At 39.0% G+C, this 25,422-nt stretch overlaps 1 protein-coding gene across 1 annotated transcript in view; it reads left to right on the top strand.

Moving 5' to 3' along the window:
• Positions 1-23,331, top strand: part of THEGL (theg spermatid protein like) — a 32,439-nt gene extending 9,108 nt beyond the window's left edge. The window contains exons 4-9 of the mRNA XM_032213264.1: positions 1,369-1,491; positions 4,738-4,878; positions 8,657-8,777; positions 19,444-19,575; positions 21,798-21,973; positions 23,158-23,331. Of these exons, the coding sequence (XP_032069155.1) occupies positions 1,369-1,491; positions 4,738-4,878; positions 8,657-8,777; positions 19,444-19,575; positions 21,798-21,973; positions 23,158-23,272 (808 nt within the window). The 3' untranslated portion in view covers positions 23,273-23,331. The remainder of the gene's footprint in view (positions 1-1,368; positions 1,492-4,737; positions 4,879-8,656; positions 8,778-19,443; positions 19,576-21,797; positions 21,974-23,157) is intronic.
• Positions 23,332-25,422: the final 2,091 nt, after the last annotated feature.

Consider the following 25,422-nt stretch of genomic DNA (forward strand, 5'->3'; position numbering starts at 1 on the left):
GCACTAATAATACTGAGCATCAGTAGAGAACAGGTTAGTAGCTACTCCTCCTGGCAAGCTACCATCCTAGTGCAGAGTGTAAGACACATCAATCTTTCTGCTTAAACACCTGTTTCAAGACCCCTAAGGTAAAGGTAAAGGTTCCCCTTGCACATATGTGCTAGTCGTTCCCAACTCTAGGAGGTGGTGTTTATTCCTGTGTAAATATACTGTACCAAGAACTGTGTAATTTATTAGTATGTAGAGATGAATCACACAGTGCTACTGGCAACTGTTGTTCTTCCTGTACTGTCCTGTCCCTTTCAATTTGTATGATGGCAACAACAGTTACAGGTCTGCTCTTGTGAAGTCCCGGCAGAATTTAACAACTCCCAATTTATGGGTGTCTGTTGCTGCAGTAGCATTTATTGCAGTCTTTTTTCAACCTTTGCAACTTTAAGATGTGTGGAATTTGACTTCCAGAATTCCCCAGCCAGTCTTTTTTGTGGGGAATTTTGCCTGGAGGCCAGATTTCTGTTTCTGCCTTAAAATGATATTTTTTTGTCTGTTTTCAATTTGCTAATACTTGGGGGCAGCAGTTACATGAGCTAATATATATGTATGAGTGAGTTTACATGAATTGTGAGCTGTGTTAGCAAATTTATAGATCAAAACAAACCAATCTCATAATTGTTGGCATATTCTCTGCCCAAATAGTTTTAATTTACCGATACTTTGAAGAGTAATAGTTACAATTACTACTGTATTTAGATAGTAGAAACACAATCTAAAGATCAATATTTTTAATACTGTGGGGTCAAGCATAGATCTTACGCTGTATAACAAATATTTTTTTCTTTGGTTCAATCATGTCTTATTTATTTATTTATTTATTTATTTATTTATTTTTATCTTGCCTTTATTATTTTTATAAATTACTCAAGGCAGCAAAATACCCAATACTATTTTCTCCACAGCCACATTCCTTTGAGGTGATTTGGGATGAGAGAGTAAGTGGCCCAAAGTCACTCAGCTTGCTTTTAGACCTAAGGTGGAACTAGAATTCACAGTCTCCCAGTTTCTTGTCTGGTGCCTTCAGAACTTAATTTTAATTAAATAAGTTCTTGAAGAATGCCTTTTCTTGGCAACATTTTTAAAAAATGGCTTGCCGTTGCCTCATTTCTGAGGCTGAAAGAAAGTGACTGGCCCAAGGTCACCCAGCTGGCTTTGGGCCTAAGGCAGGATTTACACGGTCTTGGTTTCTAGCCTAATGACTACACCAAACTGGTTCTCATATAATAAATATAATATTATATTATTTATACATTATCCGCGTATGTGGTTGTATACTCATTTTGACTGGTATTTTGCATTTTGTATTTATAACAGCAAGTTAATCTGGGGAAATCAAGATCCAATATGGCCTGTCTCTCCAAACACTTTGCTGAGGCAGCCCAGTGCAAGAATCCTGAGTCTAGCAAGGCCAAGGGAAGTGGTTGAACAACCAAAGAGGTTTGCTTTCATGTCCTTTTTTGTTTCTATCTTTGTCTTGATCTCCCTTATTCCATGCCACTCGGGTCAAAATGTTTTAATAAAATTTCTTAAAAAGCAATACTTACAGTATAAAGCAAATTTCTTTTGAAACCCAGGAAAGTTCCTCAAATGCAGCTTATGAAATAGAATGGTCAAATATTTAAGAATTGAGATTTTCCCTTCTATGTCCCATGTAGCGGAGCTAAAGTCAGCTGCTACTTTTCTTACTTGATCTCCTTTGGTTCTACCCAGTGGTGGGATTCAGCCAGTTTGCACCTATTCGGGAGAACCGGTTGTTAACTTTCTAAGCAGTAACCGGTTGTTGGAAGAAATTTTATTTTGTTTTTTTTCCACTTTACAAGGCTAATCCTGTAAGGAAAGCAGGAAGAAAACATTCTGGTGTTGTTTGTAGACTAATTTTTATTGCCTTGCTTACAGAAACTGCCTCTCCAGTTAACCCTTATTGCATTCTAACAGCTAAGACAAAGCGCCCATCGACGTGAGTGACGTTGAGTTTGCCACACCCACCCAGTCACATGACCACCGAGCTCCGTCTACCCAGCTCGTCATTAGAGCAGAGAACCGATTTGGTTCTACCGCCTCTTACTCTTTGGGCAATTGATGGATCAAATATCATTATATGTTAATTTCATTTTTTTCCCTCCATAAGGGAGTTCCTTGGTGTGTAAAAAACAGGAAAGAAAAAGAATGCGGAGAAACAGTGAAAACACACAATACTATTAACAAATAGAATATAGTATTACCTAGGTACTCCTAAGATTCTATGAAAGATGGAGAACTTATTCAGAACCATTCCAAGATCTAACCATGACTTGTAAATAGCCAGGAAGGGAAGCCAACAGGAAAGGACCAGATATACTAGGAAATCCAATGTTTATTGCCAGGCAACAATAAGATTGTGTGAAATAATTTTTTGAATTCCAAGAAAGACTATATTAGTTCGTAGTTTTGGAAAAGATATCCCACATACAAAGTGAACATTTTATTACTTATAGGAGAAACTATTTGTTCAGGGTTGAACTGTGGAATCTTTGGTGCTATCTGAGTTTGGTTGTTTTCTTGCAGATGCTTCATTGCTTAACTAGGTAATGTCTTCAGTGTTAGTAGCACTGAAGATGTTACCTAGTAGGGTATGAAATATCTGCAAGAAAACAATGAAGCTCAGAGATCACCAAGGATTCTACTTTTCTACTACCTAGAGAAAAGATTCTTGACTGAAAGGTCTTTGTAGAAGAATAAAACTGTTAAATAAAAAAAAGTTACAACTACTATGTGACTATTTTTTGTTAGGAACTCAGAGTGATGAGTTAATTATTCTTTCAACACTTCAGTATACTAAACTGGATACAGGAGGTGATGTTTCTCAACTAACAGATGGCCACCATCCATTTAGGAAATGGCAATTAGCATGCTGGTTTTTTGCCAGCCCAGTACCGCATTTTGAGTATGATACGTACGTTGAAGTCAGGATAGGCTGAGGGAAAATCTGGTTATTTGGAAGAGGACTTTGGGAAGCAGCAACTTCACCAACTGGCAAATAGATATGGACAAATAGCCCAAATATGGACTTGGTTCACCTTATTGAGGGCCTGATGCAGTGTGGAGGGTAGAGTCACTATTGCAGAGCTCAATGGCAAATCTGAAATTTGGTGGGCAGATATCCGAAAGAAGATCTCCCTTTCTTTCCACCCTTGCCCAACTTTCAATAAATAGACCAGTTTACCACTGAAGTCCCATTGATTTCAGTGAATGAACTAGTTAAGCATGAAATAACCTCTCTCACACTAACATCATTGGGACCAAACCATCACTTGGTGTCCACTGCTATGCATTGTTTTGTCTTGGTATTGGAGATGTTGTTTTGCTTACTGTTGCTTCAATAAATATTATGTTTGTCCCTAAGCAGATGCTCCAGCTATTGCTTCTATGGGGGAAAAACTTAAGAACCATTGTCACTCACCAGTGTAGATATTGTTAAAAAGTTATAAATATCATGTAAAATCTAATACCTCCTACATTGCAGTTTCAACTGCCAAATGCAAAAGTTGAAAAAAATAATAGTTTTGATTAATAATAATGAATTTGTTCAATATGAATACAATTTTGGTGCCAAAAAGGATGAAAGAAAAAGTTGTAGGGTAGCTTCAGACCGTAATAGTAAAGTTGATTGTTCACAAAAAGGGTATAGCATTTAACATGACTGCCATTGCTGGCAAGATTGACTCATCGAATAAGCATCTGTTTATTCTGGAATGGTTGGATGTTTTAATTTGAACCCCAAGTCTGACATTGAATGCTTTTGAGTCCCAGTAGCAACAATGGAACATTGTTAAGCGCAGCTTGTGAAAAAAATACATTTATTTACTTACTTAGTCCTGAACTTCTTTCTAAATTTCCTGTTTACACCAGAGGGCAGAAATAGGAAATTTAAGTGTATATATGTACAGGCATGGAAAAGTGCTTGCCACAATTCTGAAGAATAGCATAAAAATGCACCAAACACCAATAAGCCAAAATTCAAACTTTGGGATGATTAAATAAAAAACAGACAAAACATTAAAAGCAGCACACCTGCAGGAGATGACAAAGCTGAGTCTGAGAGAGGGGTAAAACGTGTCATCAGTCTCGAGTCCCTTCACGACTACAAGACATCTTAAGTTCAGTCCACTTTGTATTCCAGTGATTCTTATCTACTGCCAATTTGCTTGGACCGTTAGTAGTTCAGATTCTTGTAGGGACCTTAAACCTTTATAACCATTTAAACTGCCTGTATTTTCTGATTTCCCTGGTGCTTGACATTAATCTGAACTACTAACAGCCAAATCAATTTGGCAGTAGATAAGAGTCAAAGAAATTCATGGTGGGCTAGACTTAGATCTCTGGTGGGCATGAAGGCACTCATGATACATTGGACTCCTCCCTCAGGGTCAGCCTGGTCATCTCCTACAACACCCGTAATTAAAGTGCAGAATAAACAGGTTGCTGAAAAGCATTTAATTTTTAAAATGTTATTTTAATTTAAGAAAATAAACTATCTTTGATTCTTTCTAATCCATCCAAAAGGGATACAGGAAGCTGTAATTGCTGTTTTCAACTAATGAAATCACAGCTTTTATAAGATGAAGCTGTACAGATGACCTTGAGTAATTGAAGTTGCAGTCTTAACCTGATTCTATTATCTCACTTCTCCTTGTGGTTTTTCAGTCGATCCCTCTTCTGGTACAGCTGTGGACAAATGTCAGAGATTTGGAAACGTTCTTCAGCAGTGTATTCTGCATTGCCATCGAAGCGATTGCTGAAGCTAGCAGAACCCAGGCCAATTTCTGCAACTTATCTGAAACTAAGGTGAGGCCCTAATGGTAGTGAGTTTTTCTAATTGCCGCAGGCCAGTGGGATTTTCAGTATAGAATTCAGGCAAGAAAGCCTTTGAAAAATAGACTGGTATTCTAATCTGTCAGTAACAGTTCTAATCTTTTAAAAAAATCTTTTAAAAATACAATCCAGAAAATTTCTGCCCAATTCATCTCTTTAATAATGTACAGTTAATAGAGTTTACAGATTATACTTGACTTGTTATGTGAGCATTGCATTGTTTTACATCTTTTTGCCACAGTTGTTATGCAAATAATTGCAGTTGTTAAGTGAATCGTGCAGTCATGAAGCAAATCTGACTTTACTCTTTGACTTTGCTTGTGGGAAAGTGACAAATGGTGATCATATGACCCTGGGACAGTGCAACTGTCATAAATACATGCCAAGCAGCTGAATTTTGACAATGTGAACATGGGGATGCTGCAACTATTGTTATGTGTGAAAAATGCTCATAAGTCAGGTTTTTTCACTGTCCATGGTAACTTCAGTAAATGAATGGATGTAAGATAGGGGTGTCAAACTCAAAGCCTGCAGGCTGGATCCAGCCCATGGGGCCAACCTGGAAACAGTGAAGAATGCGACCGCAGTGCCTCTGCCAGCGAAAATGGAGCTTGGGATGGCTGCGCGTGGCCAGCCCAGGCTTAGTTTTTGGACGTGGCAACCTCCTGCAGCCCTCTACCAGCAAAAGTGGAGTTCAAGGGTGCCACACACAGCTCTGGTTTCCCTGGCAACTAGTGGCAGGAGGCCATTGCAGCCAAAAACAGAGCCTCAACAAGTGACGTCAAGCTGGCCACACCCCCTGGGCATTCACCACCACCACCCTGACATGCCCCCCTGGCCCAGCCAAGGTCAAACACAACCCTGATGCAGCCCTAAATGAAATTGAGTTTGACACCCCGGTGTAAGTCGAAGACTACTTGTGTACTAACAATCTGTCTTGTCTGGCTAGAATGATCACAAGGCTTTGGCTAAGCAACAAGCTAGATCAAGACTGGGATGGTCTACATTTGACATCTGTTTAATGTGATTTTGTGAACTTTGCATTTTTTAAAACTGTTAATTGTGCAAATATTTATTGCTGCTATTTTCTGTGCTGTCTTCATTTGGTATGCTTATTCTTTGACAGCTGGTCAAGATTATAAATAAAGCCAAATCAAATATTTTATCAGGTGTTAGCTATCTGCAGAATCTCCACATTTTCTTGCAGAATTACATAGTCATGCAGGACACTAATAATTTGCTTCTAAAAATAATATGTGGATTATTCCAGATATATGTTTCCTTAATATGCAGCTTGCGGCCAGTTTTCCATTTGGGGAAAATCTAAATGGGAAGAAGTCGTGTAACAAACTGTAAAGGTTGTCCCTTGGTTATGTTTCTCCTATTACTGTGTTTTGGGCTCCGAAATGAACACCAGGGCCTATTGTTGGGGGATGTCTTATTTAGACATAGTTTGGTACTGCATTGCACTGATAATGTTAGCTAGTTTGGGTAATGAAACTCTGAGAGAAAACAACCAAGCTGAGAAATCACTGAGGACTCCTTAGGTGATGGGTTTTCTAGGCATGGTGGCTCAGCTCTACTCTCAACTGTTTGCAAATTTAACAATCGGCTCCAGGTGAGCCAGGAAACCTCTGTGAAGATAATATAAAAGAATGATTGCTGTAAAAAATAAGGATACATAATTGTATGACATACGCAGAGAGAAAAAAAGATAGTTGCAAAGAATGTGGTCAAACAGAACCCGAGAAAAGTTTAAAATGAACAAAGCAATAAAAATACAGGTAGTCCTTGACTTAAAACAGTTCATTTAGTGACTGTTCAAAGTTAAAATGACACTAAAAAGACTTATGACCATTTTTCACACTTATGACCATTGTAGCATCCCCATGGTCAGGTGATTTATATTTGGATGCTTGACAACTGACTCATATTTATGACAATTGCAGTGTTCTGGGGTCCTGTGACAACCTTTTGCGACCTTCCGACAAGCAAAGTCACTGGGGAAGCCAGATTTACTTAACAACCATGTTACTAATTTAATAACTACAGTGATTCAGTTAAAAAATGTGGCAAGAAAAATCGTAAAATTGGGTAAAATTCACTTAACAAATTTCTCACTTAGCAACATAAGTTTTGGTTTCAATTGTGGTCTCAATTGTGTATGTGTGTGTGTGTGAGAGAGAGAGAGAGAGAGAGAGAGAGAGAGAGAAAGAGAGGGAGAGATTTAAAAATTGGAAATTGTTGAAAGGGCTAAACAAAGAACTTTGAATTAATAAAAGTGATGATTTGGGAGGTAATTGAAATGAAGGAATGTTTGAATGAGAGTTTCAGAAATATGCATGAGAACGATAGTGATATTTTGAAGAACAGAATTGCTTTCCATGCTAGTGATCAAGAAAAAATGACATGCAATATAAATAAAGATATTGTGAGACTATAGTTAGACAGTTAAATCTAGCTGTGAGGATACCTGGTATTTTGACACTGTTTAGCCACATTATAGCGCAAGCATGTTCAGGCAAATTTCGGATCTCTAAAAATTGACATGTTCTTGGTCACATCAAGAAAGAAACTGCAAACTCTTACATTGTTTCTGAATGCTCAATTAGAAAAATACATTCAATGATTGAAAACTGCGTAAATTATTATCAGACAAAATGTAACTTACCAAGAAGGTGGTCTCAAGTAACTACAGCATCTACAACATGTCAGATGTTTTAATTTTAAATACTTGAGAATGAGATCAATAAGAAATAATCCCAACAAACACAATTTTGCATACTGAACAGAAGAATGTATGTTCACGTTAATAGAGGCATTTGATTAGATTTGCACATACAATCTTGGAAAACACTATGAATTTGAATATACAATTTGGATGTAGTCTATTACAGTCTATAAAATGGCCAAAAGAAATTTGATTTAGATCCATTCCAATTATTATTGAAAAGAATTATGTATGGTTTCTGATATGTCACTGGCTGGATCATACATATTCAGTAATGCTAAATGTTGCTAGCAATATTAAAAAGTAATCTTCTTCTCATATTTCTTTTCCAAACTTCCATCCGTGGCTAGTCCTATCTTGGATACTAAAACTTGCAGACAGTAGAGGTGGCACATTAGCAGTATTGTATTTTGCAGTTTTGCTCAATCGCCATGCTCATACCAGCCGGGAGTTACAATAGGTGAAGGGAGAGAGTAAAGGAGAATAAGTTCTAATGCAGGTATATCCAACCCACAGCCCAGATATGGTCCCAGACAGCTAGTAATGGGCCCTACGAGACAATTTAACATTATGGGATTTTTAGCAATATTTATATATATGAACTATATTATATATTTTATATGCGGTCCAAAACAATTCCTGTTCACTCAGTGCAGCTCAGGCAGGCCAAAAGGTTGGACAACCATGTTTTAATGTATACCCAATAGAAACTTCACAGACCTTTGAACCTCTGTAGGCAGGGAAGTCTGGGAGTGAAGCTTACTGAAACCTCTGTGTGATAAGTGAACTTGGTCTCAGGATGAGGGAAGAGACAGTTGTCTCAATTGGGAAATGGACTTCCCAACCACAGCAAGAGCTTCCTGACCAAAGTTGGATTATCCCACTTCAAAGAAAGTCATACTTACCCCATCTATAGAAACAATGGGTGGTAGAAACATATAAATCAAATCTGAGACTTTAGAATCGTGAACACGGCTACTAGGAAACAAAAATTGCAGTTGCTCTTCTGTTCATTTACAGGCCACGAATTTCCCCTGTGTGGCCTATCAGCTCCTCCACACTTAGTTGCAAAGCTTCCCATCGGATTCTAATCCTTGCTCAAGCAAGAGGTATCCATCCAAACTTTAAATTTCCAGAACAGGTAATTATGAAATAAAGCCAAACAGTAAAAATGATTTGAGTACATCTTTCTGCATGCATGATGTGGCTGACAAATCATGTTAATTTAATTTAATGCTTTTAATTCATGGGGGTGGGGGGCGCAGAAAACCAAATGGGGGCTGTGCAAAACTTCAGGTTCTCTTCTCACTTCTTCACTTCTTTAAGAAGTGTGTGGACTGGAGACCTCTACGAGTAGTCCTTGTTCAGCAACCACAATTGGGAGTGGCAGTTTGATCGTTAAGCAAAGTGGTGACTAAGGGAAATTGTGATTGTGCTTATAAACTTACTTCATCTCTTCGTTACTTAACAGACCTGTGGAAGTCATAAATGTGAGAATCACGAAGTTACTTTTTCATCATTGTCATACCTGCGAATGGTCACTAAATAAGGCAATTGATAAATAAGGGCTATCTGTATGATTGTCCAGCTGTTTATTTATCCTCACAGGTTTCTTTAGCATTGTTCAGTGCTTGCATTGGTGGCAACTATCTGTAGGCCGGGTATAGGATGAGGGTGGAGGTTTGTTCTCCGAGCTTGTAGTTTGGTTTACAAACATTTTGTTACCAGGCTATGTAGAATTTTCAGCAGAGTTTAGGGGATGTCAGTATCAGTGTTCTGCTTATAAGGGCTTCTGCTTAGTAGGTCTTGTGATAGGGTAGTCACATCAGGTGAGGGTCCTGTGATGGGTCAGGTGTGGGTCATGTCAAATGGAGACTTTGTGATGGTCTTGTGAACATTGGTGAGGTTAGGGTCATTGGAGGTAAAGTGCTGGTTGTGGGGAGGTTGCATGGGTTGATTGAGGGTTGGTGCCATCACTGGTAGTTCAGGGCTTTGGCGCTACTGAAGGAGAAATTTGGTAATAACCTGATTGATCAAAATCCTAGGCTTATATTAGATAAAGTAGATTTAATTGGGTCATATTTTACCTCCATGTTCTACAGAAAATTCAGCACAATTTTCTTTCTTTTTTCTACATTATTTTATAGTCATTGACCAGCAATTTTATATAAGACTTAAATTAGATGACTAATAGAAATAAAGTGGTTCATACTTAAGGCAATACTTGTAGAATATGAAAAAAATCTAAATACTTAATACTAATTGATTAAATTATAAAACTACTCTGCGGAAAAAAAATGGCAACACTCTAAAGTGAAGGTTGAGTCTTAGATCCCAGGATCTGACCATAGTAAGTACACTATGAGTCAAGAATTTAAAAAACTACCATATTTTTTGCAGTATAAGATGCACCAGAGTATAAGACGCACCAAGATTTTGAAGAGGCAAATTTTAAAAAAGGTTTTGGCACTCTGCAGACCTCCCAAAACGGCCCGTTTTTTGTGAAAATGGATTCATTTTTTGTGAAAAAAATGGCACGTATAGCCTTTAGGAGGCTTATAGAGTGCTCATATTTTTGCTCATTTTTGCCCTCCCCAGCCCCCAGGAGCACTGTGGAAGCCTTCTAAAGGCTATGCACGGGCCATTTTTGCAAAGGGGGCGGGGTTTCAGGAGGCTAAAAATGCTGTATTCAGTGTATAAGCCGCACCCAGATTTACACCCTCTCTAGGTGTGTCTTATACTCTGAAAAATCCAGTAAATATAAATGCAAAAATGCAAAATCATTTAAAAACAACTAAATCTAAATGCAAAAAATAAAAGTATTAATCCAAATAAGAGTATGCTTATAAAAAATATAAGATTTAAGCTATAGCAGTGATGGCTAACCTTTTTGCAAAGGCGTGCCAAAATTGTGAGTATGTGCGCGCCCACACCCACAATTCAATGTGCCTCGCCCACCTGTGCATGAGCAACCCCCCCCACGCATGCATACACACACACCCTCTACATGTGTGTGGGGGGGAGTTTTTGCCCTCCCTAGGCTCCGGCCTGGGGAGGGTGAAAATGGCCTCCCATGGAGCCCCTCCGGAAACTGGAAACTGATCATTTCCGAACTTTCGGTTGGCCTGCTGGGCCCGTTTTTCTCCCTCCCCAGGCTGCAGAGGCTTTCCTGAATCCTGGGGAGGGTGAAAACAGTCTCCCCCAGTCCCCTGGAAGGGCAAAAATTAACTGGCCAGCACACTCACATGCTGGCAAATATGGCTCCACGTGCCACCTGTGACACGCATGCCATAGATTTGCCATCACAGAGCTATAGCGTAAGCTTTTGAAAAATAATTGATTTACCTAGTGATACTGAAGGCTCAATTCCTTGCCTGGTTGTTTAGAATAATGCCTACAAGAGTCTCCTATGCTCTCTTCAGATTTTAATGTACAGATCTAAGAGGCACTTGAATTAAATGCTGCAGGAATTGTTGCTCCTGTCATTAAGTTTGCAAAACTTACCGAGATTTGTTTTTCCAGAAAGCATGTGAATTGTCTGAAACTCAAGAATCATCTTCTACCATCTTCTATAGTGCCTTTAAGAAATTAGCTTGTTCCAGCATATAGCTTAGTCAAATTATTATTTTTTCTTGTCTTTTTTCTGAAGACATTGAAGTCCCCCCCCCCAAATCTCTGCTATCCAAAGCAACAATGAGATAATACCCCCCCTCCCAAAATGAGCAAAAAATGAGCAGATGCCAGTTATGCTTCCATAATGCAGTGGATGATTTATTTGGTTTTTTTTCTTTTGGGGAGGGCTGGTGGATGGAAGTTCATCCTCTGTTAAGGCTAATACTTTCCTGGCATTTCCCTTTGGGGTTTTTTGTTTGCTTGTTTCTCTCCATTAACATTTCATTCATTTCAAACTTCAATTGATGTAATTTCTTTGTCAAGAACTACAGTAGTTTAATACAGAATAGTGACAGAATTTTTGCTGTCCATCCAGAGATCTAGATTATCTTTCATCAATGAAGGGACAATGCGGTTGAGGTCTGGCCATTTCTTTAATTTAGTCATTTAGGTATACTGAATGACTAATTTTAATTTAGACTTCATTAAAAGATATTCATGCAGCAAGGGTCTTTGGTTTCTCTTTGATCAAGTTCACCACTTTCCAAGACCTTCAATTTTGGATCAGACCTCTGACTTTCAACTTTAGCCAATATGCTGTAAGGGTTAGTTCACTTTCAAAAGAAGCAAATTGTGGTCTTATTCTGGAGGGCTACTTCGTGAATGTCCCTGCAGTTAAAGACAGAGATGATAAGAGAAGCTTGATAGTTGTCTGAATTAAGCATACCATTTTTTTCAGTGTGAGAGTTCGTGTAACATTTTTTAGGAGAGGTCTCATGTTTTGATCAATAAATATCTGAATGCAGAAAGTTCCAAAGCGTTCAGGAAGATCTTCATTTTTAGGAATATGGATGGTGTTATTGAATTACTGAAGAACCCCTGAATCCTTTTTCCAGCTAGTCAACATGAACAAGGTTAGCAGCAAGCAACTATCGATGAAGTAGATGGCTTAGAGAAAAATAATCAGAGGCTGTAGAACCCCTTCTTCCTACATTAATGCTTTTCTTAAGAACTGAGAGAACTAGCTATATATGTGAGAGCAGAGGGTTTTTTTGTTATCTGGAATGAAGGAGCACAATAATTACCATTTTTAACCTGCTTATAAATTAGTAAAGTCTCTTTCTGAGAATCTGTTTCTGTCAGAAGGATCCATTATGGGTATTAAATCATAGAACCATAAAATCATAGAATTGGAAGAGACCTTGGCGTTCTTCCAATTCAATCCCTGCCCAGGTCAGGAATCAATATTTTCTTCACAACATTATTTTTTACAGAAATAATTTTTAATTGATCAAAAAGGTTATTATAGTCTGGGCACTTATAAGGGAATGTTAAGTTTTAAAGAGCTTTTTATAGTTAGAATGTTATTTAACTCATCAGTGGGAGAATTATTGGAGGTACAGGTACAAATGCAATCTTCAAAGTGAACCATGCATAATAAGCTTTTTTTAAAAAGCCATCCTTCTATAGGAATCAATCATTTTCACTTGAGAGAGTAGAGTTTGGTGTATCATCTCATTGCTGAGATAACACTTGAAATCTGTTCACAGAATTCCGAGATTCTGAAATTAGAAGCCTTTGAGGTGAGGAGATTATTTTCAGTTGTTTTGCAACCGTTGTTGGTTTCAAGAGTCTAGGGCAGATTCTGGGTTTTCTTTTTCTGACCACAGCAACAGGAATATTATCTTGCAGGTTATAGAATTACATTCATAAATGTAATTGAAATAATAAAATGATAAAATAAGCAATCAGAAAGAGGAAAATGTAAGAAAAACCAGCTGGAAAAAAATTATATAGTAGTTCTTGACTTACAATCATTCGTTTACTGATTGCTCAAAGTTTCAACAGCACTAGATTATGACTGTTTTCCTCACTTATGGCAGTTGCAGCGTGCTCATGATCATATTAGTGTTGGAAGAAATGTCCATCTGGTTTCAGTTCCAAGTAATGAGAAAGACCCTGGAAACATGGAAGTTGTTAGGAAAGATGGGTTAACGGTGGACAGGACCACATGGATTTTTTGGGTCCTGGGCAAAATGAGCACAGGGATGTGTGTGTGTGTGTGAGAGAGAGATATTTATATCCTCTCTTGGGCCCCGCCTTGGAGTTTCCTGTCCCTGTGGAAGAAATGTATTCTGATTGGTTGTCAGACTCCCATGGGGCCATGCAGGGGTAACTTTGTAGGTTGTCTTGAGTCCCAGGCTTGGTTGAATCTTGCTGTAATGAAGAGGGGTTTGGGCAATTCCTATTATGACTAAGGGCTAATCCTACCTTTGTTGGATCTTGGTGAGGTTATTTGCTTATGAATAGACCTAGCCATCTCTTTATCTCTTAAGTGCTGACATCTGTGGGTTATTGAGGAGGGTGGGGGCTATTAAGAGTGAGTCTGTTTTCTGCCTAAAAAAATATATGTTTCTCCATTTCTCATCCAGGAAGGTATAATATTTTGCCTTTTAATATTTCCTAGAATATTTCATTCTTCTAGGACCGTGATGGCAAACCTATGGCATGCGTGGCACAGTTGCACACGGAGCCATTTGTTAGGGCACACGAGGCGTTATCCAGTCAGCTCCAGGTTTGCCCGTAAGGTTGTTTTTCGCCCTCCAGAGGCTTTAAGGAAGCCTCCTGAAGGCGCTAGAGGGTGAAAAACGGCACTACGAGCAAACGGGAAGTCTATTCCTGAACTTTTGGTTTGGCTGTAGGGCCATTTTTTGTGATCTGGAACCTTGAGGGAAGCCTCCTGAAGTCTCCAGAGGACCTCCGGGGGGTAGGATAGGCTGTTTTCACCCTCCCCAGGCTCCTAGAAAGGCTCTGGAGCCTGGGGAGGGCGGAAAATGGGTCCATCACGAGCCAAAAGGGAGGGGCAGGGGTCACACACACATGCGCTCATGGGGGTGGGTGGGGATCGTGCACATAGCATGGGGGTGGGCATGCCCGCGCACGACCCCCCCCCCTGTGCTCCCCCTGCTTTTGGCATGCGATCCAAAAAAGGTTAGGCATCACTGTTCTAGGGGAAGGGTGGGTGCTTACTTTCTACATTAGCAATCTTTGAACGTTTGGCCACTGACATGTATTTATGATGGTTGCAGTATTCCAGGTTCATATGATCACTTTTTGTGACTTTTTGACAAGCGAAGCCAATGGGGAAGCTAGATTCACTTAACAATGGTACTACTAACTTAACAACTACAGTGATTTACTTAACTCTGGCATGAAAGGTCTTAAAATGGGGCAACATTCTCTTAATAACTCTCTTGCTTGGAAATGGAAATTTTGAACTCAATTGTGGTTGTAACTTAAAAACTACCCATATAGAGCTTACTAAAGGAGGTGCTATTGTTATTACTTTAAAAAAGAAAAGAAAAGAAACCATGGCCTATATGTGTCACTTTTATATGCTGTAGATCAGTGTTTTTCAACCTTTTTTGTGCAAAGGCACACTTTTTTCATGAAAAAAATCACGAGGCACACCACCATTAGAAAATGTTAAAAAAATTTAACTCTGTGCCTATATTGACTATATATAAAGTGTTTTTCCCACGGCACACCTTACACTATGTCACGGCACACTAATGTGCCGCGGCACAGTGGTTGAAAAACACTGCTGTAGATCTTGGGAAGAAGAGATGAAGCACATATCCTTTCAAAGCAATACATAGAAGTTATCATGTATGTTGCTGGGACTTGTATATGTATACAACAGAGAGTTACTCAAAATGCATTCGATGTATGAATATATATCCAATATTCAGTTGTGTAACTTTTTCTTCTTTGGATTATAATGTGATTATGAATTACATTAGATTTTACCAGCATCTGCAGAAAAACTAGTTTAAAATATTAATGCTTCTACTCCTTTTAAGTGTCTAAGAGCAGCTTATTCTTTCAGCATTTGAAAAATTGTTCCAAGAAAATAGAAATAGCATTCTTAACTATGGTATGCTCTACTGTGTAGATGATTCAAAAGTAAGAAACATCGGCAAATCCATATTTGATGTAGAAATGTGGAGGGAGGGAAGAAGGGAAGGAGGAAAAAAAATAGGAAACAGTGAGGTAGATAGCACATTTTTGCCACATTTTTGTTTCCTGATTTCCATTCACAAAAGGTTTGATCTGTTAGCCTGCTGTATCTTTTTTCCTCCCTAGCAAATTTATTGTGCCCATGAGCATTAACAATTTTTACACACACCCTCACATACACAAAATAGTAGCCATAAAAAAAGAAAGAAAAATCCATAATCAGAATATTTATTAAGCCAATTGAAGGTTTATAGAACATTGTTTCAATTGGTCATTAAGTATGAAGAAGCTTACAAGCTGTGCTGATAATTTCTGTGCCCAGCCTCATCTCTTTTTCTTGCTGCTAATGTTTTTGTTTCCAAATTTGAGCTGGTGTATGAAAACAGAGTTTGCTTTCCTGAAACTTTGACGTTCCCATCTACCTCACCACCATTATGTTTCAAAATTGTGTATTCCTTCCCCTTTACTGCACTAACACACATAATGACGTTGTTGTGTTGAATGCTTATGAAACTTCCTTTTTAAGTCTGTTTTCAGCTGATTGCTCACCAGTAGTGCTTCAGCATCAGACAAGGTTATATGACCTGTCTTGCACAGAATGTTCATAAAAATTACCACTTTTTGTTCACTGACTCATTGCCTATTCTGTAATATAATGACTAGCATCCTGTCAGTTGGACTATTAGGTAATGTTTATTGCACTTGCTCAATATTGCTTTAGCTAGAGATGGATTTTTACTTATAAACACTCATGTTAAAAAAATTCAATGGATTCTCAAAGTTCCATCTTTTCTGTTGCAAGCATGATGAAATCGTACCCTCCTTTTTTGTTCCAGTATGAAACAATCTGCTAACCATTTGTTGTGAGGCTGTCCTCACAACCAAGTTTCCATTTTAGTGCCAGGATCAAAGCTGGATCAACATGATCTAGCGGGCATTTTTTTTTTTACCTGGTGGAAAATTCAATAAAACTTCCTATGCAATTATACTGGTTTGCAGGGAGGAAGGAGGATCTTCAAGGATGTCCGCAAAATGCAGCCCCATTTAGCCAGCTACAAGACCATTCCTGTTCATGGCAATTTCTGCTTGGGTTAACAGAGACACCAAAACCTCCCATTCAACTAACATTTTTTTTTCTTGTTAGACTCTTGGTAGGAAGAGTGATCTTACAGAAGATATGTCTGCTTTTTCTCCATCAAGCTTCCATACTTGCTGGAGAGGAGAAAAATCTAGGGAATCCTTTGCGCTCCCTACTGCCTTTCCTTGTGACTGTATTTTCTGCAAAGCAGCATCCAACCACTTCAATTCGCCCACCCCACACTCCCACCACACACACATACACATTTGCTGCTTTATCCTGGAGGTGTGGCAAGAAAGATGCTCTGAATGGATGGTTTCTTTGAACTGGGTATCAGAAATGACGGGAAAGGTCATTGCTAGGCCTTTTGCTTTCCTTGGGGGGAAAAAGGACATAATGAGAAAAAGGGAGCTGAGAAGAACCATTTTCTGTTGTGCTGAGAATTGGCAATGCCTGAAGCACCAAGGAAGTGAAAGCCACACGGGATGGATTTTGTAATACCAGTGGCGTGGACTTTGTAGTATAAAAATATGGATGTCGAGGCACGAGCCTAGAATCAGATTTGGCCTTTAGTAGCAAAGGCAGCTCTTTTTATCCTCATCCATGGCATTGAAGAAAGAAGCTGTTGTTCATAGACTTACAAACTTTGACCCATTGCTAAGGCCGGGGAAAACTTGCTTTTCAAAATGGCTTCTTTTGCCTCTCCCTCCCTCTTGAGGATATGCAGCGCTTTAGATTCTACATTACAGAAGCAGTAATAGTTGCAGATAAATGGTTATGATTTTCCTAGACTACACGTTCTTCAGTCTAGCTTTTACTATGTCCAGAAGGCATTGGGCAAGAGGACCAATTCCCCCTAGTGGAAAATGGAATGCTTCCATTGGCTGCAGAGCTTCTTGATAATGAGAGCTCTGCTAATGAATAAACGTTAAAGGTGGGGTTGATTTTCCTTCTGTATGGAAGCAAAGGAAGAGAGAGTCATGTAAATCCTATATTACAGAGGGAACAAGTACAATATCTTGAAAACCCAACATCAGATGCAGCATTTTGCTGAGAAATTAATATAAATCTCTAGAAATATCCAGGGTATCTTTATCTTATTTTTTAACTGTAGGAGCCTTGATGGCCATATCCTTGAATTATTATTTGTAGACTGTATTGTAGACTACTTTGGAAGCCAGTTTTGATTTGGGTATGTACTTCATAAAAGCCTAGTCAAGCATAGTGATCCTTTCATGAAAATTGCCAAGCAGAGATGTCCTTAAAATATCATAAGTGCTAGAAGGTTTATAAATAATTAGAAAGCTGCTGGTTGCAAAAATCAATTTTAAATTTGGCTACCATTGTTATATGTAACCCATTTGCTTCAAAGACAAGAAATAAGAGGTTCAAGATCAGAAGTATTGTTAACAGAGTAGGTTTGCAGGTCATTGATTGGAAGTAAGTACCCAGAAAATGTGACACAGACAAAACTTAAAATCTGACCTCCAAAGCTTTTCCTTCAAGAGAGAAGATGGCAAAGTACTAAACAGTGTTTTAAGCACAAACTCCCAGGGATCCTCCCATGCCCTGGATGGATGAAATACCAGATGAAATTGGTTTGTAGGCTAAAGGTTTTCTATCCTTGGTCTACACTATCTTTGCTGAACCTTTTTGCTCCTAATTCACACTGAAGAACCTGTTGTTTCAGCAAGCTGAGAAAATCTTTCATACTACCTTAGCCTTCTACCTTTGGCTTATGTTATTGTGCAGTTTGAATTTTAAAAAGGGATTTTTCAAATCTTCTATCATGGTAGACGAAATTGTATTGTAAAATTCATTGGCTTCCTTTTGAGAAGACAATGTAATTTTCATTGTTCAAAAAACATCTTTTTGATTTTTAATGTGCTGCAAAGCAAATCTCTAACCAAATATATCAGTTGAAGCCACAACTCCTCAGTAGTGGGATTATAAGATGAATATGGAAAGAGCAAGTTTAGCTCTAAAGCTGAGATGAAATGATTGTGAATAAGGGATGAAGAGGTTAGAAAGATTTTGACCTAAATAACTTCTGCTATTATGATGAATCTATCCTTGTCCTGTATTTACCCATCATCCTTGATTCTTTGACTTTTCCTAGGAAAGGATTGTGATTATTTTTCCTTCTGGAAAGAAGCTTAAATTAGAAAAATGACAGAGAGAAATACCTGATGAACAGCAGAAGAAGGTTGAAGAAGAAATTGAAGGATTAAGAACCTCTGCTATAATGCTGGAAGTAGAGAGGAGAATACTGGGGGGGAGGACATGAGATTATTGGAGCATTTCCCAACTTTCTACACGGATTGTTAAGAAAATTTGGAGCAGTAGGGCCAGTTACAATTGTAATTTGCTTTTCTGCCCAAATCACATAACTGTAAATTGCAAAACTGATCATAAGGCTGGGAGAGAGGAGGGAAGAAAACTGAAGGCAATCTTTGCCCTAGAACTCTGAATTAGCACTCTGAGAAATACATTTATATCAAATATGTAGATATATTTGCCTATGATCTTCTGGTTTTGGGCTGTTCGTTAGCATTATGTGTTTTCCAGATGGGCTGAGTCTCAGATGAGCAGCTCTTGAGATAAAACAAAACTGCTGGTCTGTAAATTTCCATTTTCAGAGCTGGGGCAATGAAACAGAACTGTACAGTTCTGACATCTGGGTTTCAATGTCAGGATCGACTTACCTGCATTCTCACATGAGCGCGAGAATTTATCTCATTTACACAAGAGGAAATGCTATCTCTGATAAGAATACATTGCCGTGTGCCTTCCCAAAATTGGAATGAGCAAATAAGCAGATTTTTTTGTGTATCATAACTATTGGTGCAACCTTTCTCTATACAGGTCCTTTCTGCTCTACTGTGTATAGATTAAAGATTTATCAGCTTGAGTTGAGACTAAATAAGTATATATCCAGCCTGCTCTTTCTTCTTCCAAAGGATCTTTGGGAAATGTTTCTGCGAGAGAAAGAAATGTGTTTTTCTGAGCATCTGACCATATTTCTTTTGGTTGTTTGATTGGTTTGTTGGTTTTATAATCAAATTTACTTTATTGTTGGTTTATTTTTCCTATCTAGACTGAAAGAGAGATTTCAAAGGCTGCAAGAAGAGCTGAGGCTACCCCAAGATTACAACAACTTGCCCATCCAGTAGTTAGGAAACAAAGGCAGTTTTATGAAAATACATGCATGGAGGCCCCAATCCGCCAAGTAATTTTTTAAACTTTTGATACTTCTGTGTTGATATAAGGGATAAGATTGCAAGGTAGGGTCAACCAGTTATCCAGCTGGAAAGAACCATTATGTAAATAGGTCTCAACAACTTCCCAAGCCATCAAGAGACTTGCTAGTATTTGTTGAACGGAAGCACTATTTAAAGATCAGAGCATAGATCTGATCATATATATATCATATATAAAGGCCCTGATTTCTGTTTCTTGGCACTGTGGTAGGCAATCTGTTTTGTCTAAGGCTTATTTGTTTGTAATAAAATATTCTAATTTAGCTGAATTCTGCCTGGGAAGCTTCTATCAAGTCAATCCAAGGGCTGAACAAAGAGTCAAAGGTCTAGAGAGCTAGGATTTACTGCTGAGCTCAAGTGTGAAGTTTTAATATTGAAGTTAGCCAGGGATGAATGTTCATCATTGTATGCATAGGATTAATAGATTTAACAGAGTTGGAAGGGACCTTATAGGTCATCTAGTCCAACTCCCCTCTCAAGCAGGAGACCGAATACCATTTCTGATAAATGGCTAAAAGATAAATTTGTTAAAAGCCTCAGTATAATAGACCTCAATATAATGCCCCAAATTTCCTATGTCTGACCACACCCTCTGTCCTTTCCCACTTCTCACTGGCTGCCACCATAGAAGGTAAGACGTAGGAGGAGAGAAGTAGGAGGAGCCGAGGTGGCGCAGTAGTTAGGGTGCAGTACTGCAGGCCACTTCAGCTGACTGCTATCTGCAGTTCAGCGGTTCAAATCTCACCGGCTCAAAGTTGACTCAGCCTTCCATCCTTCTGAGGTGGGTGAAATGAGGACCCAGATTGTGGGGGCAATATGCTGACTCTGTAAACCACTTAGAGAGGGCTGAAAGCCCTATGAAGCGGTATATAAGTCTAACTGCTAAGTAGCTACCGGTACACAATCAGTTCCTCCTCCCTCCATGACCATTCAGTGTCATTGTCAATGCCTTCCTATTCAGATTACCTCTGTGTGATGTTTCTCATGCTACATAGGAGCCAAGGTGGCGCAGTGGTTAAATGCAGCACTGCAGGCTGACTAGATCAGCAGTTCAGCGGTTCAAATCTCACCGGCTCAGGGTTGACTCAGCCTTCCATCCTTCCGAGGTGGGTAAAATGAGGACCCGGATTGTTGTTGGGGGCAATATGCTGACTCTGTAAACCGCTTAGAGAGGCCTGAAAGCCCTATGAAGCGGTATATAAGTCTACTGTTATTGTTATTATTATTGCTACTGGCACCCTCCCCTGATTACTGCTACTCCTGTAAATGCTCAATAAACAGCATCCAAGTGAACATTTTTATAAGTGAGACCCTGTACCATTTGTCTGAAACGTTATTGTTGGAAATGGCCAGACTGAGTCCGAGGGAAGGGTCAAACGTGTCATAAGTCACAAGTCACTGCATAGCCACAAGAGATCTAAGTCCAGCTTACCTTGAATTCCTTTCTATCCTTAACTCCCACAAATTTCCCTTGACTGTTAGTAGTTCAGATTCTTGCAGAGAACTTAAGCGTGCAATAAATTTTGATACTCATTTGAACTGCCTGAATCTTCTGATTTCCCCAGTGCTTGAGAGATATAAGGTCTCCTGCTTGAGCAGGGGATTGGGCTAGAAGATCTCCAAGGTCCCTTCCAACTCTGTTATTCTGTTATTCTCCTGCCATGCCTATAAGATGGATCACCAACAAGGTCTTCCATCCTGTTACCTAGGCAGTCTTGACTTAATTCCTTCCTCTGAGGAATGTGACTTAAAAAGTTCATCCATTTCTCTTTGGAGAGTCAGCAGATTTTATTCATCTGAGGGATTGACAGAATCCCATATTCAGCTATTATTGGGACCTGTCACACTCATTCTGCTACCTTCAGAATCCTGCCAGAAGTTCTCTCTGTAGCTTTGCCTCTATTTTGATTTCAGAGATTATTGAGGGAAGGGGAGAGTCCGTAGCTCCTAATCCAGTGTTTCTCAACCTTGGCAACTTGAAGATGTCTGGACTTCAACTCCCAATATTCCCCAGCCAGCATTCGCTGGCTGGGGAATTCTGGGAGTTGAAGTCCGGACATCTTCAAGTTGCCAAGGTTGAGAAACACTGTCCTAATCTTTTGGGGCCGGATTTATCTTGTATCTTAGCTTTTTCACAAATGTTCTGGAATAAATCTCATGTTCAAAAATCAGCACTTCTGTTCTTCTGTAGATACCTCTGACTACTCTGCAAGCAGTCCCAAGTCCAAGGCTACTTGAACTAGCTAGACCAAAAACAATCCCTTCTGAGAGTGCCATAGATCGTTCCCCTGAGTGGCCTGTGTCAGCAGCAGCCAAGCAGGCAGTGGCCTCTCCTCGACTCATGGAGCTCTCGCACCCTGCCAACAGGTAGGCTTTCCCAGATAATCTGATGGCTGTGTTGATGGTCTCACCAACTCTCCAATTGAGGAAAAGGATCTTGGCCTGTAGATAACTTTTGAAGGCTCTGAGGGACCTATGGGCAGAAGGACCCTCTGAGCATGCACTGCATCTCACGACAGTGTCTTATTCTTTCCATTGTTTTGTCCATTAAAATTAGTAAGGAAGAATGTATGAGGAAAGTTATGAAAATATATTTGTATGATTCCTTCATTTAATGAACTTGGCAATCCTTTGAAATCAGGGGTGGGATTCAAATAATTTAACAACTGGTTCTCTGCCCTAATGATTTCTTCCAACAACCAGTTCACCAAACTGCTCAGAAACCTAACAACCGGTTCTCCCAAAGTGATGCGAATTGGCTGAGTCCCACCACTGTTTGAAACGGATCGATCTCTATATATGGAGCCGATGGCAATTGGTACCTTTGCTCACCTTTCATAAATGCCTGAAGTGCCTTTTTTCAGCATGTCATCCATAGCTGCCTATGCTAGACATACTGTATTTTTTTGCAAACTGTATTCTTTCCAGTTATTTGCTTGACAGGTGACTAAATAGCATTCTTCCCAATGACGTCAGTGGGAACTATTAGGTTTGCTGAGAAGAAAGAGCCCTCCTGAATTGGATTGTTAATGGAAAGATATTCACTTCATTGCATATAGAGATGGAGTGATAGACTACTTTTTTTACTGTTTTACCGCAGAATATCATTTTTTAAAATTATTTTTTCTTCTGCTTGAGCCAATGGGATTTTAAAAAGCAGCAGAAAACACAGTGGTATCATAATAATAGGGACAAGAAGCTAGTAACAAAACACATGCTATGACTTATGACAGCGCAAACCTCATGAGTTACATACAACAACATCAGGAAACAAGTGCAAAAAGATTTGTGTTGTGAAAGCATGACATATGTTTTGTCGACTGGTTTGGAGAAATTTAGAACCAGTCCTGGGAGGTTTATTATCCTACTGACAGAAAAATTATCTGCTAAGAAAACAGCACAGATTTTAGTAGTGTTAATCCTCCCGCCCCCCAACCCCCAATCCAGCATGTGAAACTCTCCGGTTGGATTTCTTTGTTAATCTTGCAGAGAGCTTTATAAAAAAGGAGCAGCATTGAGGCTAATGACTCTTTTCATATTTCTTTTGTCAGGGCCCCAACCAATCTTGTGCAGTTTAATCCAGATGCCTTTATTGTAAAGGAGTCTGCTAAGAGAGCATTTTGTACAGAAAGAGTCAAGACCTTAGCACAACCAATTACTCGTTGATCACACTGATCACCCACATCTAACTCTACGTGGTGTTTTCAATAAATTAAAGGAACTATAGTGGCGTGCTTTGTCTACTTCTTGTACTGTTGTGTTTTGACTTCCACAAGTGCATAATAACATCTGAAAAGTAACATCAGCTTAGCTAACAACACAGTTATTCATGTTTCAGCAGGAGCCTGACTTTTAAATATTAATGTTTGATTTGTATTTTCTCTTGATCCAATGTCATCCCACAGCTAACAATAGAATTTAAATCAAGATAAAAATCAATATACTGCAAAAAGCAAAGCAACAATAAAAGAAAAACAGAATTAAAAATAATGCCATAAAACAGTACATAAATAAAATGTTAATATCCTTAGAACAGAAATAATGAAATAGTATAATAAAAAGTTAAACCCAGGAGCCGAGGTGGCGCAGTGGTTAAATGCAGCACTGCAGGCTACTTCAGCTGATTGCAGTTCTGCAGTTCGGCTGTTCAAATCTCACCGGCTCAGGGTTGACTCAGCCTTCCATCCTTCCAAGGTGGGTAAAATGAGGACCCGGATTGTTGTTGGGGGCAATATGCTGACTCTGTAAATCGCTTAGAGAGGGCTGAAAGCACTATGAAGTGGTATATAAGTCTAACTGCTATTGCTATTGCTATGTCTAAAGCCCATGCCAGAAATTCCAAAAAGCTTGCCTTTGCTTTGTGCTTGCACGGAACTAACATTTTCTGCTCCTCAAGAAATAAGGGCAGGTGCCTATTCTGGAGACATCTAGATATAGTTTTCAACCAATGCAGCAACATTCACAATTGAAGGGATCTGGATAGCACTAGCTCCTGGAAGTATCAGCAATATAATTCACTGTGAGGATGGAAAAAGTGGTAAGATTTAGTTCAGAAGTATTGTATACTTTTTTCTTTTGTTGAAATGTGTCTGATGCAATTTCCTTGGCAAGGTGTTTCAGAAATGTTTCACCATTGCCTCCTTCCTAGGGATGACACAAGGTGACTGGCCCAAGATTACCTAGCTGGCTTTGTGCCTAAGGCTAGAACTAGAACTCACAGTCTCCTGGTTTCCAGCCTGATGTTTTAACCACAACACTGAACTGGCTCCCATTGTATAAACCATAACCAATTAAATAATTGTAAATGTCTGTTTCTCCATTACAAAGAGAGGGCCATTATTAAACTTGTGCACTGAAGAAGCAAAATTCTATTGTGTAAAACCAAAAGATTCTAGGCATCTCCAAAGTTCTAAATCATGGCTGTCAAACTCCCGGCCTGTGGACTGGATATGTCATACGCTGGCCACGCCCATGTCTGGTTTAGGATATGTAATGTGACGCCACTATGACAACGTGAGTTTGACACCCCTGTTCTAAATGGTGCTCTGCCATTTTCCACATGATTGTATTGCTACTGAACTTGACAAGCCAAACTGTTGATTTTCTTCTCCAGTAACACATATTTAATATTATTTGCATTCATAGGATTAAGAGTGCATACTTATAACCTCAGCAGCTGCATGAAATGCCTGGTATCTGTGTTTCTTCTATATGGTGCAATTGAAATAATATACTACCTTTGGAAAGCCCTTGCCTTCATTATTCTCCAGTGTTTATTAGGCAACTAACACCCCCCTCCCCCCCAAAAAAATCTGGAAGGCACAAAGCAGGTCAAACATTTGATATTCTGTCTCCCTACAATCTCCTGGTTTGGAATAATGATTTAGCACAGTGGTAATGTTACCCTGTAGCATGGAATGTATTATTATGAAAATGCCCTTCCCTCTCATTCATCCCTACTGAATTGCCTCTGGATAAGACAACAGCAGCAGTATAGAAAAATATTCCCCCTTGACATCTCATCCATCACTTTCATACATGGAATGGAGTTTGGTTATCTACATTTCTCGTGTTCCCTAGTGTTTGCAACACTATTAACAATATCTCAAATGCTGTGGAAATGTAGCTATGATATACTGAACTCATAATTACCAACTTTGAATAATTTCCAGATTTGCGCTGATGAATGGAAAGAAAGGAAGATTTGCCTACACAACAAGTATTCTTATAGAAGAATAGAGAAAAAAGTTCCTAATATTCAATTCACTATTTTTCCTCTGCTGTGTTGTGCGGGATTGTAAACTACATTAATTTCC

This window comes from Thamnophis elegans, chromosome 3 (genome assembly GCF_009769535.1).
Source record: "Thamnophis elegans isolate rThaEle1 chromosome 3, rThaEle1.pri, whole genome shotgun sequence".
Classification (NCBI taxonomy): Eukaryota; Metazoa; Chordata; class Lepidosauria; order Squamata; family Colubridae; genus Thamnophis; species Thamnophis elegans.